The sequence below is a fragment of the Heterostelium album genome (genome assembly GCF_000004825.1).
Source record: "Heterostelium album PN500 unplaced genomic scaffold PPL_contig8, whole genome shotgun sequence".
NCBI classification, from domain to species: domain Eukaryota; phylum Evosea; class Eumycetozoa; order Acytosteliales; family Acytosteliaceae; genus Heterostelium; species Heterostelium album.
Window position 1 is genome coordinate 298,602 of NW_008805085.1, and position 14,201 is coordinate 312,802.

A 14,201-nucleotide genomic window follows, 5' to 3' on the forward strand; every position below is an offset into this window, starting at 1 on the left:
TAATAACAACAACACATCAATATAATAAGCAAATCAACAATACGATAATGCAAATGACAACATCAACTGAATTAAAAAAAACAAAAAAAAACAAAAAATAAATACTTTAAATTCTAAAGATGTAATCGATTGGTAACATTTTTAAGAGCTCTTTTTAAATATATATTTGCAATATCTTTATAACACATAAAAACAAAAAAAACATTATTATAAAAAAAAAACAAAAAAAATTAAAAAAACACAAAAACAACAACCATACCAAATTCAATACTGCAATAACAATTACAAAAATTCACAAAAAAAAAAAAAAACAACAACAACAAATAAACCAACACCATTAATCAATACAACAAAACTCAATCCAAATGCAGGACACTTCTTATTTATGCACCATTTTTATACATCATCACTTTATAAATACAGCATTTAACATTAACAACCACAAAAAAAATTTTAATATTTAAATATTATTTCTATGTTCAGCGACAACCAACCCACCACACACGCACGCACGCACACACAAGTATCTTATACAACATATATTTATCCTCCTTTATAATTTTACTTAAGTAAATTAATTCTCTCTCACTAGTTTGCTCTATGCGCTTGAAGTTTTGACACTATTTGGTTTGGTACGGTTGTTTGTATTTCATTTCTTTCCATTTGTTTTTTTTTTTAAAAATCTTACTTGATTCCATTCATTATTACATTTATTTGTTCTGTTCTGTTCCTTCCTTCCTTCCTTCTTTCCTCATCTGTTTTTACAGTTCTTATCATATCAACTCAGTTTCTTTTGTCATCTTAAAATTGCTATATTAATTAATTATTTTAAATTTATCACTAACCTAAGAACCTTATTCTCTTTCTTTATTTTTTCCCTCATTTTTTTGTTCTTAAACAAAAATGAATTTATTGCATTTCCTGTCGATGTTTATAGATCGATTGGATATGATCGCACACCAAATGATTTTTGTCGACCTGCGCGATTGGATTACCTACACGGTGTTCGCCACTATTCTCTATTTTATAAGTAAACAACTGATACACTACTGTCTAAGTCATATATTTTTGAATCAACAACCAACTTCATTGGACATTGAATTCAACAACAACAACAACAATAATAATAATAATATAATTGATATAAATAATAATAAAAACAATAGTAGTAGTAGTAGTAGTAGTAATAGTAATGGATATGGTTCTTCAGAGTCGACTCAATTAATACCAAATCCAATTTTGACAGAAGATGAAATTAAAGATCTAGAAAGATTGGCATCTTCTGACAAATTTCCATCAGTAACGCCACCACGCTCTCCAAATCCTCCATCTTTGACAAATTCTCAAACAAACATGTCGAACAAAACCAATAACAGTGAAATCTCATCAATTGTCAACGATCCAATGGTTTTACTTTGCAATATATCTTTTGGAGGTGGGGTTATCATCGATCAAAATCTTCACATTGTTTTTGTACTGGAGGGAACCAAAGATATCTTTCCCGACTACCAACAACTCAACCAACAACACCCAAGCTTTCTTGAGCTCATTGAAGAGGACTACAGAGAGCAATTTGTACATTTTTTTCAGATATCAAACATACAACAACAAACCAGAATGATTAACAATAATAATAACAATCAATCGAGTCAACAACAACTCTCACCGCAACTCAATCGAGTCGATTCACTACATAACCTCAACCAACTTCATAATGAACCAATCATTCTACGTCTACAAAGTACTGGTTCGACATTCATCACCGTTGAACTTAAACTCACTGCTATCTATTACGACGATGGTATCTACTATTTTTTGGTCACTTCGCGACATCGGTAGACACAACAAGTTGGACCAAGTTGTCTCTCAGCTGCAGAGTGCAGTGGTCGACGATGAATCGAAAATCGACATTCTCTCGCACATCTCTCATGAACTACGTACACCAATCTCGAGTATCGTTGCTTCGGTTCAATTGTTTCGTGCCACCGAAGTCACTTCACTCCAACGTGAATATCTCTCGCTGATAGACTCATCGACTACCTCACTACTCGAGTTGATCAGCAACGTTCTCGACCACGACAAGATGGGTGCCGGCAAACTTTTATTGAACACCGTCGACTTTAACCTATCCACACTCATCGAAGATGTCTGTGCCATGGTCAGTACACAAGCACTTCGCAAGGGCATAGAAGTAGCATCCTATATTTTCACACATTGTCCATTGAGTATTTATGGAGATCCTGTAAGACTTAGACAAATTCTACGTAAGTATACAAAAACAATTATTCTAAAAAAATATAATCTAACCATCTATAATATATATATATTTATTGAACTAACATTATTTATAATAAAACCCATTCCAAAAAAAAAAAAAAAAAAAATATTAATGATATTGATTGATTTGTTTTAAATTTTATAAAACAATTACAATTTATCAATATTGTATCAAAAATTTTAAACTTTTACATCAATGGTACTCGATACTCAATAACAATACAGTGAATTTATTAAGTAATGGTATCAAGTTTACAGAAAAAGGTCAAGTTTTGGTGAGAGTTGAACCTTTGGAGGTATGTGATACAAGTTTAACTTTAAAGTTTGAAGTTAGAGATACTGGTATGGGTATTTCAAAAGAGAATCTTCCGAAACTATTCAAGAAATACTCACAATTCAATTCAAAGATGTCATCCGGTCATGGACTAGGTTTGGCTATTTCAAAAGGTAAGGACATATATAATATTGATATAATTATAAATATCCAAGTTTAACAATTATTATTATTATTATTATTATTATTTGTAATTCAGACTTGGTACAGTTAATGGGAGGAAAGATTTGGTGTGATAGTAAACCAGGAAATGGATGTTCGTTTTTCTTTACTTTGAAATTCGATACTCCTCAGAAACAACTACCATGTCCAGTTCCAAACTTTAACAAGTTGAATGTTCTCATTGTAGATCCAAATGAATCCATTCGTAGTGTGGTCACCGACTATCTCAGAGAGTGGAACTGCAAGACAGTGGAGACATCCGATGTAAGCAGAGCTATCAAAGAGATTAAATCTCGTAATGATGAGCATATCGAGTTGGTTATTGTTGACGTCGATAGTACAACACTAAAATCATTTCTAAAACTTAAAAGGATCATGGATATCGAGTACTCTGGAAAGATTGGCTTGATCATGATGTCAAAAGATCGATCGATGGTACATGGTATCGGTGTTGGAAACACTTCAAAGCTGACCAAGCCAATACGTCAATCACATTTGGTCGCCTGTATCCTTGCATCGATGCCAGAGTATCATTTGCAATCACCCGAACTCACCTCCTCGATGCCATCCAACACTAAGAAGCTACCGATCAAAGCATTCGACTCCCAACCACTCTATGATTATTCAAAACTATCGAGCTCCTCTCATTATCAAAAAGAGTTTTCCGCCAAGAACCTTGCCACTTGTATACCACCCTATTTGAAGTCCGATTCAGTGTCACCACTGTCATCCGATAGTCTGGGTAGTTCCTCCGAGTCGACCAGCTCACCAGACTTTGAAAGTCGTGCAGGTGGTAGTCACGACAGCCCCAACAACAACAGCCAGCTTGGAATGCGCAGGGTCACTCGTAGACACTCTATAGATATTGTTACATTCGATCACATTCAAAACCGAAATGCCTCACAAATCCGCAGTATTCATGAGAACAGTGGGCAACCAGCAATTGCTGATATCTCTCCTATTGTAAGTCCAAAACAATTCTCCATCGATCCAGCTTCGCAGCCGACAGCCAGTCCCCAAGATCATCAATACTTTCATTACCGACAGTCATCTGCTCCCCATAGGTTAGTACGCAGTCCCTCACAATTTAGAATCGATCCAATGAGCAACATTCGTGGTAGTAACTTTAGTGATGGAAGCACCAACGATCATGATAGTATGGATTTTGGCAATGGGAGTAGCAGCAGTAATATATCACCTCCCCACATGGAGATCAATGCAACACAAGTAATTCCTCAATGCAAAGATTCTCACCAACAACAACAACAACAAACAAACCAACAGCAACAACAACAACAACACTCGTCAAATCAAAATACCAACGAACCAACCATCCTAGTAGTTGACGATTGTTTAATCCATCTGAAACTTGTAAAGCGTGTACTTGAATCGTCGCTTGGATTGTCAGTGATATGTGTTGGATCGGGTGAAGAAGCACTTGAGCAATTCGAAAAGCACCAATTCGCAGCAATACTTATGGATTGCGAGATGTCCGGAATGGATGGATACACCTGCACCAAATTCATACGCCAAAGAGAAACCGAGAAGACAGTTGCATCGATTAAATCTGGGTTGACACCACACGTACCCATCATTGCGATGACAGCACATTCGCCCAACGATACAACCAACCGTACCAAATGTATATCTTCAGGTATGGACGACTACATCACCAAACCATTTGAAATCGATCATCTACTTTCGATTGTCAAGAAATGGTTTGAATTTTACAATGAACTAAACAGTCAGATGAACGAGCGAATTCAACGAACACATTTTACACCTCGAAATGATTCCGATACCGAATCAACATCATCACCCTCCGATGAAGACTCCACCGAAGATACCAAAGGTAGTCTAGCCTCGGCAACCAAATCACCGAAATCATATAATCATATACAATACCTTTTACAACATAAGAAAAAATCAAACCAACTTTACCAAAACAACCAACAAGAACAACACATATAATATCATCATTACTTCATCACAACACAAAACAACAACAACAACATCATCACGGTATACATTAACTAAAATTCACATTGTGTATAAATTTCTCACAATAAATGCTTAAATAATCATTTGGTTAATTACAAAGAGCTTGTAATGTACCAGAGTATTATTTAATATCTCTCAATGGTCATCAAATGATCAATGTTGATATCGATTAATAATTATAATCTAGACTAATCGCTCAGCTTCTTTAAGCAGAAGCAACATGAAATTATATATTAATATTGAACTCGATTTAAATTTGTTTTGATAAAAATACACTAGTGTATAATATATTTATTTATATTATCAACTAAATACTATTATTATTGTTATTGTTGTTGTTGATGCTGCTTGATTAATGATTGTTTATTACACAAAGATTGTAACGTTTTGTTTACAAAATAATGATGTCGACATTATCATGTACACGTTGCAACAAGATTTCACCATCGTAGGTAATCAACTTCTTTCTCTTGGCAGCCTTCAATGTTCCAAGCAAGGCTTCGAATGTGTTTGCAACTACGATCGTATAAATAATGAGTAAATATGTTAACATCGATCACACTTTTCAATAATATTATGTGATACTTACCAATATCATCATTGAACAAGACACCATATTTAACAACGATTTTACCATCTGGTCTCTTTGTACCGAGTCTTGTGATCTCTTCGATCAATCTGCTTACTTCTTCATCAACATTCATAGTCATTTTTTAAATTATAATAATGATTAAAAAAATCCATTTTCAAAGTTTTGTGTGGTGGAAATTTTTTTTTTTTTGGTAAAAAGGAAATTTTATTGATATCAATTTGAATTATTATTATCTTTAAAACTATTTTTGTATTCACATATTAGTAGTATTTAATATTATTAAATAATTATATTTATAGTAACGTTATTGTTTGAAATTGCTTGTCATCTTTTAATTTTATGGACAAATTTTGGTTTGTGTTAAAAACAATAGGAATGTAATGTGATTGTATAGTATCAGTACAAAAATAATATTTTCATATTATCTATTTTTTTTTTGAATTATATTTATTATTTTTTAAGAAATCTAACTTATAACAATTGAGATAAATAATTATTTAATTTATATATTCATTTTCAACTATTAAAGAAAAGTTTGTTTTATTTGAAAAGTTTAAAAAATATTTTACAAGTTTTGGGGAATAAAATATAATTAGTTTCTTTATCCAATAAATTTAATGATAAGTATAAAAACTATTTATTTTATAGTTTTTGTTATATATTATAGTTTATTTGTAAATATTTTAAATGTTTTGGATAATTTTATAAAAAGATATATTGGTTTTATGATTTTGTAGAAATAAATGTTTTTGTATAATTTTTTTAAAATTTCAAAATTTCCTTTGATCCAAAAGAAATGATGGAATATGTAATAAATATTTATAGAAATAGAAATAAAGAAATTTGATGTTACAGATAGAAAGTTTTGAATGAAATGAATGGAATATTCAATATTTCCAGAGTGTCGTTGGATCGGAAATTTCTGAATACTTTGCATATAAAATGATTTAATTGGAAATAATGCTCCATTATATCTTTGCTCATCTTTGCATTTGCTGATTATTGGTTTTGGGGGAGTTCAAAGATATGTTTGGAGATGATTTTGTATGATTAATTTTAGTTGAATTTAATGTGATCTATCGCGTAATATCATTTTGTTGAATTGCGATTGGGATTTTAAAAGAAACCAAATAATAATCGATCTATTTGACAATAATTATTGGTATTTAAATTGAAATCATTCTTTATATTTTCTTGTCAATTCAACTATAAATACTGATTGTTTGTTGTTGTTTTCATTCATTTCCAAAAATATTTTATAATCATACAAATATAAATAAATAAATAAATAAATAAATAAATATACTTTCATACTTATTATTTTTAAACAACATATCCAATTTAATAAATATTGAAAATGGCAAGAACCAAGAACACTGCACGTAAAACAACTGGAGGTAAAGTTCCAAGAAGAATGATCTCACAAAAGACTGGACCAATGGAACACCTCAAGAATGCCAATCTGAATATCAGTGGTAACGTTATCATCAAATTATTATTAGAATCTATTTAAATTTAATTTTATTAATATAACTTTAAATATTATTTATTTTATAATTATAAAAATGATTTTACATACAATCACATTAATTAGGAGGTATAAAGAAAACACATAGATATAAGCCAGGAACAGTTGCACTCAGAGAGATCAGAAAGTACCAAAAGACAAGTGAATTGTTGATTCGTAAACTTCCATTCCCAACGTTTGGTGAGAGAGATTGCTCAAGAATTTAAAACTGATTTGAGATTCCAATCATCTGCAATTGCTGTATGTTATTTATTAATTAATTAATTATTTATTTATTTATTATTTTTTAGCTGTATCATGATATTAACGTTACTAACACTTTACACATACATGCATTACAAGAAGCTTCTGAAGCATATCTTGTTGGTTTGTTTGAAGGTATGTATATATTTGATCAATTACTATTATTATTATTATTATTATTATTATTATTACTATTATTATTATTATTATTATCCATTGGAGGAGATAAACTAACTATTTAATTTTGATTGATCTATTCATGTTTATCTAGATACTAATTTATGTGCAATCCACGCTAAAAGAGTCACCATCATGCCAAAAGATATGCAATTGGCAAGAAGAATCAGAGGTGAAAGAGCTTAACCTTTTTTTGTGTATAAAAAAACAAAACTTAATGTACAACAAATAACAGTTTTTTTTTATTTAAAAAAAATAAATTAATAAAAAAATAAAAATAGATTTTATCATAAAAAATAAAGAAAAATTTGATCAAAAAAATTAAATAGCAGTGTTGTTCTATTTTTGATCACTTCACCCTTTGAAAGAAAATTAGTTTTTAAAAATCATTTAAAATTACAATGGTTTTATTAAATATAAATAGTAATAAAAATAATAATAATAATGTTGTATTGAACCTTGTAGATCTACCTTTTATCATTTTAAAAGAAATATTATCATTTAGATATGAATATACTATTATAGACTATATTTGTTTTAGTTTATCTTGTAGAAAGTTGTTTTATGAAAGAGATAGATATCTTTTATTTAACCCAGATCACCTGGTGATTAGAGATATCGATGCACTACCTAAATTCACATTAAACTCGTACAGATCCATCTTTCAGAAATCAATGAACAACCGTCAATCAACTAAAATGTTCATCAGTATGAGACGTTTTAAGAGTGACTTTGATGGTTATGACTATGACTATTATGAATATTTAGATGGTAGTGGTATGTATATTTATGAATGATAAACATTATTTCTATGATTAATAATATTAAACTTTTATTATAAACCATTAGATAATGACAACAATATAAAGATAGATCCAACTGTAACAACTTTAAAATTTGATAGAGATGTAAAATTTGATTTACAATCTCTTATTGATTTGCCAACTTCAAATGTTAAAACACTGGATATCTGTGATAATCACACAATCATTACGTGTGGATCGCTACCACACAGCTTGGAGTCACTTTTTCTAAATGATGTCATCGAGCAGAACTTCTTGAGAGTTGGAATTCTACCAAACACTCTGAGACATGTTGTCTTGCAGATCAAACAACCGTTGCCGCTCGGTGTTTTACCCGAGGGATTGCTCTCGGTGTACTACGACAATTACTCTGATAATGTACCGCCACTCGAAGGTATCTTCCCAGAGTCTGTCACCAGTCTTGAGTTTTGGAGTAATTGCAGCCGACTCTCTGATTTCAAACTCAGCAAATTCCCATCGTCCTTAAAGACACTGATACTGCGATCGTACTCGTGCGACTTTCACGAGTTGCCACAGTCATTGACCAGCCTTCAGATGACTGGCGACTTCAAATTTTCAGATCAGCAGCCAACTCTTAGCCATCTGTACAATCTCACTTCGCTTAAGGAGTTTCCAATCGAGTATATCGCATTGGTTCCACCATCGGTGACAACACTCTCGTTGTCTTCCACCGGCAAACAAGACCAGATCACCCTGTTCCAAGGAATGATTCCACCAACTGTTGAGTACTTGAAATTCTACACCATGTCCACGTTGAAGTTTGAACCGGATTGCATACCACCCAGTGTTAAAACACTAGATTTTGGATTCGCTTTCCACAATATTCAGTCGGGCAACGTTCCAAACACTGTCAAAGTGTTGCATCTTGGCTTTCATTTCAATCAGATTATAGAACCAAATGTGATTCCAGAGGGTGTTGAACATCTTGTTACAGGTGATGCTTTCTCTCAGACATTGACCGCAGACTGTCTACCAAAGTCACTACAAACACTGGTATTGGGTAACTACAAGACCCGATTGCAGCCTAGAGTGCTTCCTTCTTCTCTAAAGACGCTTCGCATATTGGAATATCCATTCAGCTTTGAATCAGGTGTTCTACCTTTTGGTTTGAAAAAGCTGAAAATCCACTCCTACTATCAGGATTACGAACATGATTTTACAACCGATACTATTCCAGCATCTCTAGAGAAACTGAAAATCAAGCGTTACTCTGGAAAGTTTACAAACGATTGTATAGCACCATCACCATCTGAACAGCTCCCTGCCAACCTCAAACTATATTTGAATCACACCTACCTTAGAGAAAAGAATTCTTTGAAAAACATACCAAATTCAATTCACTCTATCTATCTAAAGTATGGAAGAATCAATGAGAGTACAATCTGCTTTAGAAGGTATAGAAACAATGACAACTTATTTATAGTGAATTCTATGCTTCAAGGTGGGTTTATTTATTTATAATTCAAATACTCACATGTTGAGATTTCAATAAAAAATAATGTTTTGTTTGTTGTTATACATGTACATGTATATTTATAAATTTTAATTTTATATTTGTAGAGGAAGAGTCGATTTATTGACAACATTAGGTAAGGTTTTAATTCACAACTATTATACAATACAGCACAGTAACATTGATTTCAGGAGCAGTAAAGTGGTAACAGAGTAGTTCTTATAGGAAAGTTGAATTTAATGCAAAATGTTTCCTTTCGAAATGGTTTAAATCAAAGAATTTCTCGATTTTTAGTTAGATTTTGATAAAGAACTGTTTTTTTTTTTTTTTTTTTTTTTTTAAGAAGTAAAAATTTATTTATTAAGTAATATATTGGGATGGTGTAAACCATCGAACTCTTACATTTGAAAAAGATGGTCCTAAAACAGGTTACAAAGTGCTGACAGAACCTTTAGTTTGCTCCATTTTTTTCAAATTTTCTTTCAAACCGCATGCGGATACATGATTTATTAAAGGTTTTGGATTCGACATCTGCAGGATTCGAACCTGCGCCCCCGAAGGGATTTCCTTAGCAGGGAAACGCCTTAAAACCACTCGGCCAAGATGTCTTTTTGAAACTTGAAAAGATTTTATTAAAGTCATTCGGATTTTTTGTTAAATTTTTTTAAAAGATGATATTATTGGATATTTTGACAAAAGTGGTGTTGGTTATGATTTATTTCACATTTAATATTTAAATTTTAATCTACTACCTTTTCAATTTCTCCAATGTTTCGTTCGCTTAAATCTATTAACAAATTAAAAAAAAATTAAAAATATAAAAACTTTTTTCATAAACGCGAACCCTTTTTTGTTTTTCATATTACCAATTCACATTTGTATCACTAGATTGATTAGGTAGATAGATAGTAGAATAATGGATTTAGTTGTATCAGTTGGATCACCTTCTACTGAATATTGGAAGGAAGGAGATCAAGTTCGAGAGTTCTACTATAGCAGTCTAGGTGGTTGGCCATGTATCAGATCGGTAGATCCAGTCGGTAAGGGTTTCGAATTCGTATGGAAGAAACTGCAGCGTAAGGAACACGATACCGGTGTCTATGAAGATATCAACCAAGCCGACGACGATGAAGACGAAGAGGACAACGTCTCAGATGAGCACTTCAATGCGCTGAAGGAAAAGTACAAGAACAAATCAAAAGACTGGCTCAAGGACATTGATCACTACGAAATCATGGGTCTTGGTCATCTGCGCTGGCGTGCCACCGAGAACGACATCAAGGTTGCCTACAAAAAGATGATTTTAATTTGTCATCCCGATAAGAACGAAGGTGGAAGTGACGAAGCTTTCAAGACTCTCCAAAAGGCCTACGATGTCTTGGGTGATCCAAAGAAGAGAAGAACCTACGACTCAAAGGAACCGTTCGACGACACATTGCCATCATCGTACGAGGCGGACCGTGGTGATTTCTTCAAGGTGTTCGAACCAGTGTTTGAGATGAACTCGCGTTGGTCTAGCATCCAGCCAGCTCCAAAGATTGGAAACATGGAGACACCATACGAGAAGGTCTTGAAGTTCTACGACTTTTGGTGGGGTTTCAAGTCGTGGCGTGACTTTTCGTTTGACGATGACTACGATTTGGAGCAAGCAGAGTCACGTGATGAGAAGCGTTGGATGGAGAAACAAAACGAAAAGAAGCGTTCCAAGTTGAGAAAGGACGAGTCTTCGCGTATCTTGGAGCTTGCCAACATGGCCTACAAGAGAGATCCACGTATTCTAAAGAAACAACGTGACGAAGAGCAAGCCAGACAACAAGCCAAGCAAGCCAAGATCGACGCCAAGCTCAAGGCACAAGAGGAGAAAGAGAGAGCGGAACTCGAAGAGAAACAACGTCGTGAAGCAGAGGAGAAGCGTTTGAAGGAAGAGGAACTCGAAAAGAAGAACAAAAAGAAAGAGGAAACAAAGATTATCAACCGTGCCAAGAATGGATTCCGTAAGCTTTGCTACGGTCCACCAGAACCACTCTACATGCCATCGCCACCAACCATCGAGGAAGTCGAGTTCATCTGCGGTGAACTCTCACATTTGGAATTGGTTGAATACACTCAAGAGTTGAGTGCAATGGCCGCTGAAACCGAGAAGAAGAGGCAATCGTTCAAATCGAAATTCGAAGCTCTCCAAAGCGACAAGAAAGAACGTGAGAGAATCGCCAACGACAGCAAGAAAGCCAAACAAGAGGAGATTCAAAACGATAGGCTGTGGACTGACGATGAGTTGTCACAGTTGGCCAAAGCCATTCAAAAGTTCCCAGCCGGTTGCCAAAACAGATGGGAGAGTATCGCCACTATGGTTCCAACACGTTCTCTCAAGGAGGTCATCAACAAAGCAAAGGAGGCGCAACCCACCAAGGCATTTGCCAAGCCAGCCGTTCAAACTACATCGGCCTACGAGAAGTTCAAATCAAAGGTTGGTGAGAAACCAATTGCTTCGGATCTAACTTCGAGACAAGAGATCGATCCAACTGCGCCAGCTGCCGTTGCACTCAAGGTTGCCAAAGAAGCTGCACCATCAAAGGAATCATCTACAACAACAACAACATCAACAACAGCAACATCAACACCAGCTGCACCATCAAAGGAATCATCCACACCCAAAGAAGATAAGAAGAAGGAAGAGCAATGGAGTGTCGATGAGCAAAAACTACTTGAAGAAGGTTTACAAAAGTTTGACAAATCACTTGGTGATCGTTGGGATCAGATCGCAAAGAATGTTGGAACTAAATCAAAGAAAGAGTGTGTTGCTCGTTACAAATATTTAGTTGCTCTCTACAAATCAAAATAAAAATAAAACTAATTCATATCGTTCAATGTGAGTCTCATTTAAATTTTTATTTTTCACTGCAAGCAAAAAAATGCTTATTACTTTTTTTGTTAAAGGTGGGAGCATTGTTGCGGGCTGCCTGATTGGTCAGCCCGCTCAAAAAAAAAATAAAATAAAAAACATTGCTTTGCTTTGCAAGAAAAAAAAAATTAATCAATCAAATCAAACAAATTTACGCTTTTTTTATTTTAAATTATCTATATATCTTTTGTTATTATGTATTAGTAAAATTTTGAAAGTCCAATCTAAATAGTAATTAAATATCTTAACACACATAAAGTTTATTATTATCTAGATAACGATAAACAAATATTTATTACATTTTTTTCAAAGAAAACAAAAAGAGATGCATGAAGATAAAAATGTTCTGATATCCAATATATTTGTATTGGTATGCTATATATTATCGTTTATAGGTTGTCTGACAGTGATAGTACATTACTGTTGGATACCAGTACTACGGAAAAGTGTATCAAATATTATATTATGGCCGACTCTTTGTATACTTGTTTCAATTTTAACGACTTTTCCAACTTTTATTTCACCATCTTTATCTTTGTATATATTAAGTAAGTAGAGTAGTATAAAATAAAATATCTATTATCCACAATTGTCATAAACTTATCATACTAACAATCGTTTATAATCCTATAGGAAACACACCACTATGCTTTACACAAGCAGCAATCGTACAATTTACAATTTTAGCTAATTTCTTTTGGACATTAGCAATTTCTATAAAGTATGTTATGTTAATCACAATTGATTGATTGATTGATGGATGAAACTATGATAACTAACTACTAATGTTATTGTTTTTAGCTTATTATTTTTATGTTTTTCACCATCAAAAGATTTAAAAAAGAATAATATATTATATCATATTGGATGTTGGGGCATCTCCATTCTGATAGTTATTTTGACTCGCACACATTTGGGAGACGATGGCGATCGCTGTAGATATAGGAATCCAAACGATGACGTTCGATTTGTCATTGAAACATTTATACTGGGATCGATCACTCTTTTCAATGTGATCATCTTCTTTGTTACGATCAAGCAGATCGTCGGTGGCAATCTAATTCCGTACGAATCGACGCGGTCACTACTCTACACCAATGAAAAGATGATCAATACGAAGCGTATTGTCTGGCGAATCGTTTACTACCCATCGATTCTCACAGTGTGTTTTCTGATGCTACTGATACTCGACACCTACGAGTTCATCTCGATCAAGGTCGATATACACAACAAGCGCATCGAGCCAAACTTCCAAGACATCAACATCTACTATATATACGCACGTGGTATCTTTATGTTACAGGGATTCTTCAATGGTATCGTCTATCTACAATCATCGAAACTAAGAAACCAATATAGGAAATATTCTGTTTTCAAAAGAATATTCTGGTCACATGAATATAAATATGAAGCAATTGAACAGAAACAACAACAACAACAACAACAAGATAATAACAACGATAATGAAAACGATAATGAAAACGATCAAAGATATCAAAATGCAACATCATCATCATCATATTCATATTCATCACTGAATAATAATAATAATAAGAATAAGAATAATAAATAATTATTATATCCTTTTTTTTTTAAGTTACCATTAAAAAATAATTGTGTTTATTCAAAAAAAAAATAATAGTTTATTATTTTTTTAATTGTTACCGTTAAAAGTTTGCAATTTATTTTATTCTAAATTTTTTGTATA

At 33.0% G+C, this 14,201-nt stretch overlaps 5 protein-coding genes and 1 non-coding gene across 6 annotated transcripts; 4 read left to right on the forward strand and 2 right to left on the reverse strand.

Annotated features, from left to right (window-relative positions):
• Nucleotides 1–903: 903 nt before the first annotated feature.
• Nucleotides 904–4,744, forward strand: dhkC (ATP-binding response regulator; the record flags this gene model as incomplete). The annotated part of the gene is made up of 4 exons (XM_020574689.1): nt 904–1,801; nt 1,860–2,264; nt 2,503–2,724; nt 2,811–4,744. The coding sequence occupies 4 exons, from the start codon at nt 904–906 to the stop codon at nt 4,742–4,744; spliced, it is 3,459 nt and encodes a 1,152-aa protein (XP_020435103.1).
• A 421-nt stretch (nt 4,745–5,165) lies between these two features.
• Nucleotides 5,166–5,484, reverse strand: PPL_03765 (costars family protein; the record flags this gene model as incomplete). The annotated part of the gene is made up of 2 exons (XM_020574690.1): nt 5,166–5,290; nt 5,364–5,484. 2 exons carry the CDS (start codon nt 5,482–5,484, stop codon nt 5,166–5,168), a joined length of 246 nt encoding a protein of 81 aa, XP_020435104.1.
• A 1,239-nt stretch (nt 5,485–6,723) lies between these two features.
• Nucleotides 6,724–9,999, forward strand: PPL_03766 (uncharacterized protein; the record flags this gene model as incomplete). Its single annotated transcript, XM_020574691.1, has 11 exons — nt 6,724–6,841; nt 6,961–7,069; nt 7,113–7,134; nt 7,185–7,272; nt 7,409–7,486; nt 7,840–8,091; nt 8,164–8,222; nt 9,024–9,131; nt 9,279–9,532; nt 9,699–9,727; nt 9,935–9,999. The coding sequence occupies 11 exons, from the start codon at nt 6,724–6,726 to the stop codon at nt 9,997–9,999; spliced, it is 1,182 nt and encodes a 393-aa protein (XP_020435105.1).
• Nucleotides 10,000–10,116: 117 nt separating this feature from the next.
• PPL_03767 lies at nt 10,117–10,199 on the reverse strand. The gene has a single exon. It is a non-coding gene; the product is annotated as a tRNA-Ser (tRNA).
• Nucleotides 10,200–10,507: 308 nt separating this feature from the next.
• Nucleotides 10,508–12,433, forward strand: PPL_03768 (myb domain-containing protein; the record flags this gene model as incomplete). The annotated part of the gene is made up of 1 exon (XM_020574692.1): nt 10,508–12,433. One exon carries the CDS (start codon nt 10,508–10,510, stop codon nt 12,431–12,433), a length of 1,926 nt encoding a protein of 641 aa, XP_020435106.1.
• A 525-nt stretch (nt 12,434–12,958) lies between these two features.
• On the forward strand, nt 12,959–14,066 carry PPL_03769 (uncharacterized protein; the record flags this gene model as incomplete). The annotated part of the gene is made up of 2 exons (XM_020574693.1): nt 12,959–13,030; nt 13,797–14,066. The coding sequence occupies 2 exons, from the start codon at nt 12,959–12,961 to the stop codon at nt 14,064–14,066; spliced, it is 342 nt and encodes a 113-aa protein (XP_020435107.1).
• Nucleotides 14,067–14,201: the final 135 nt, after the last annotated feature.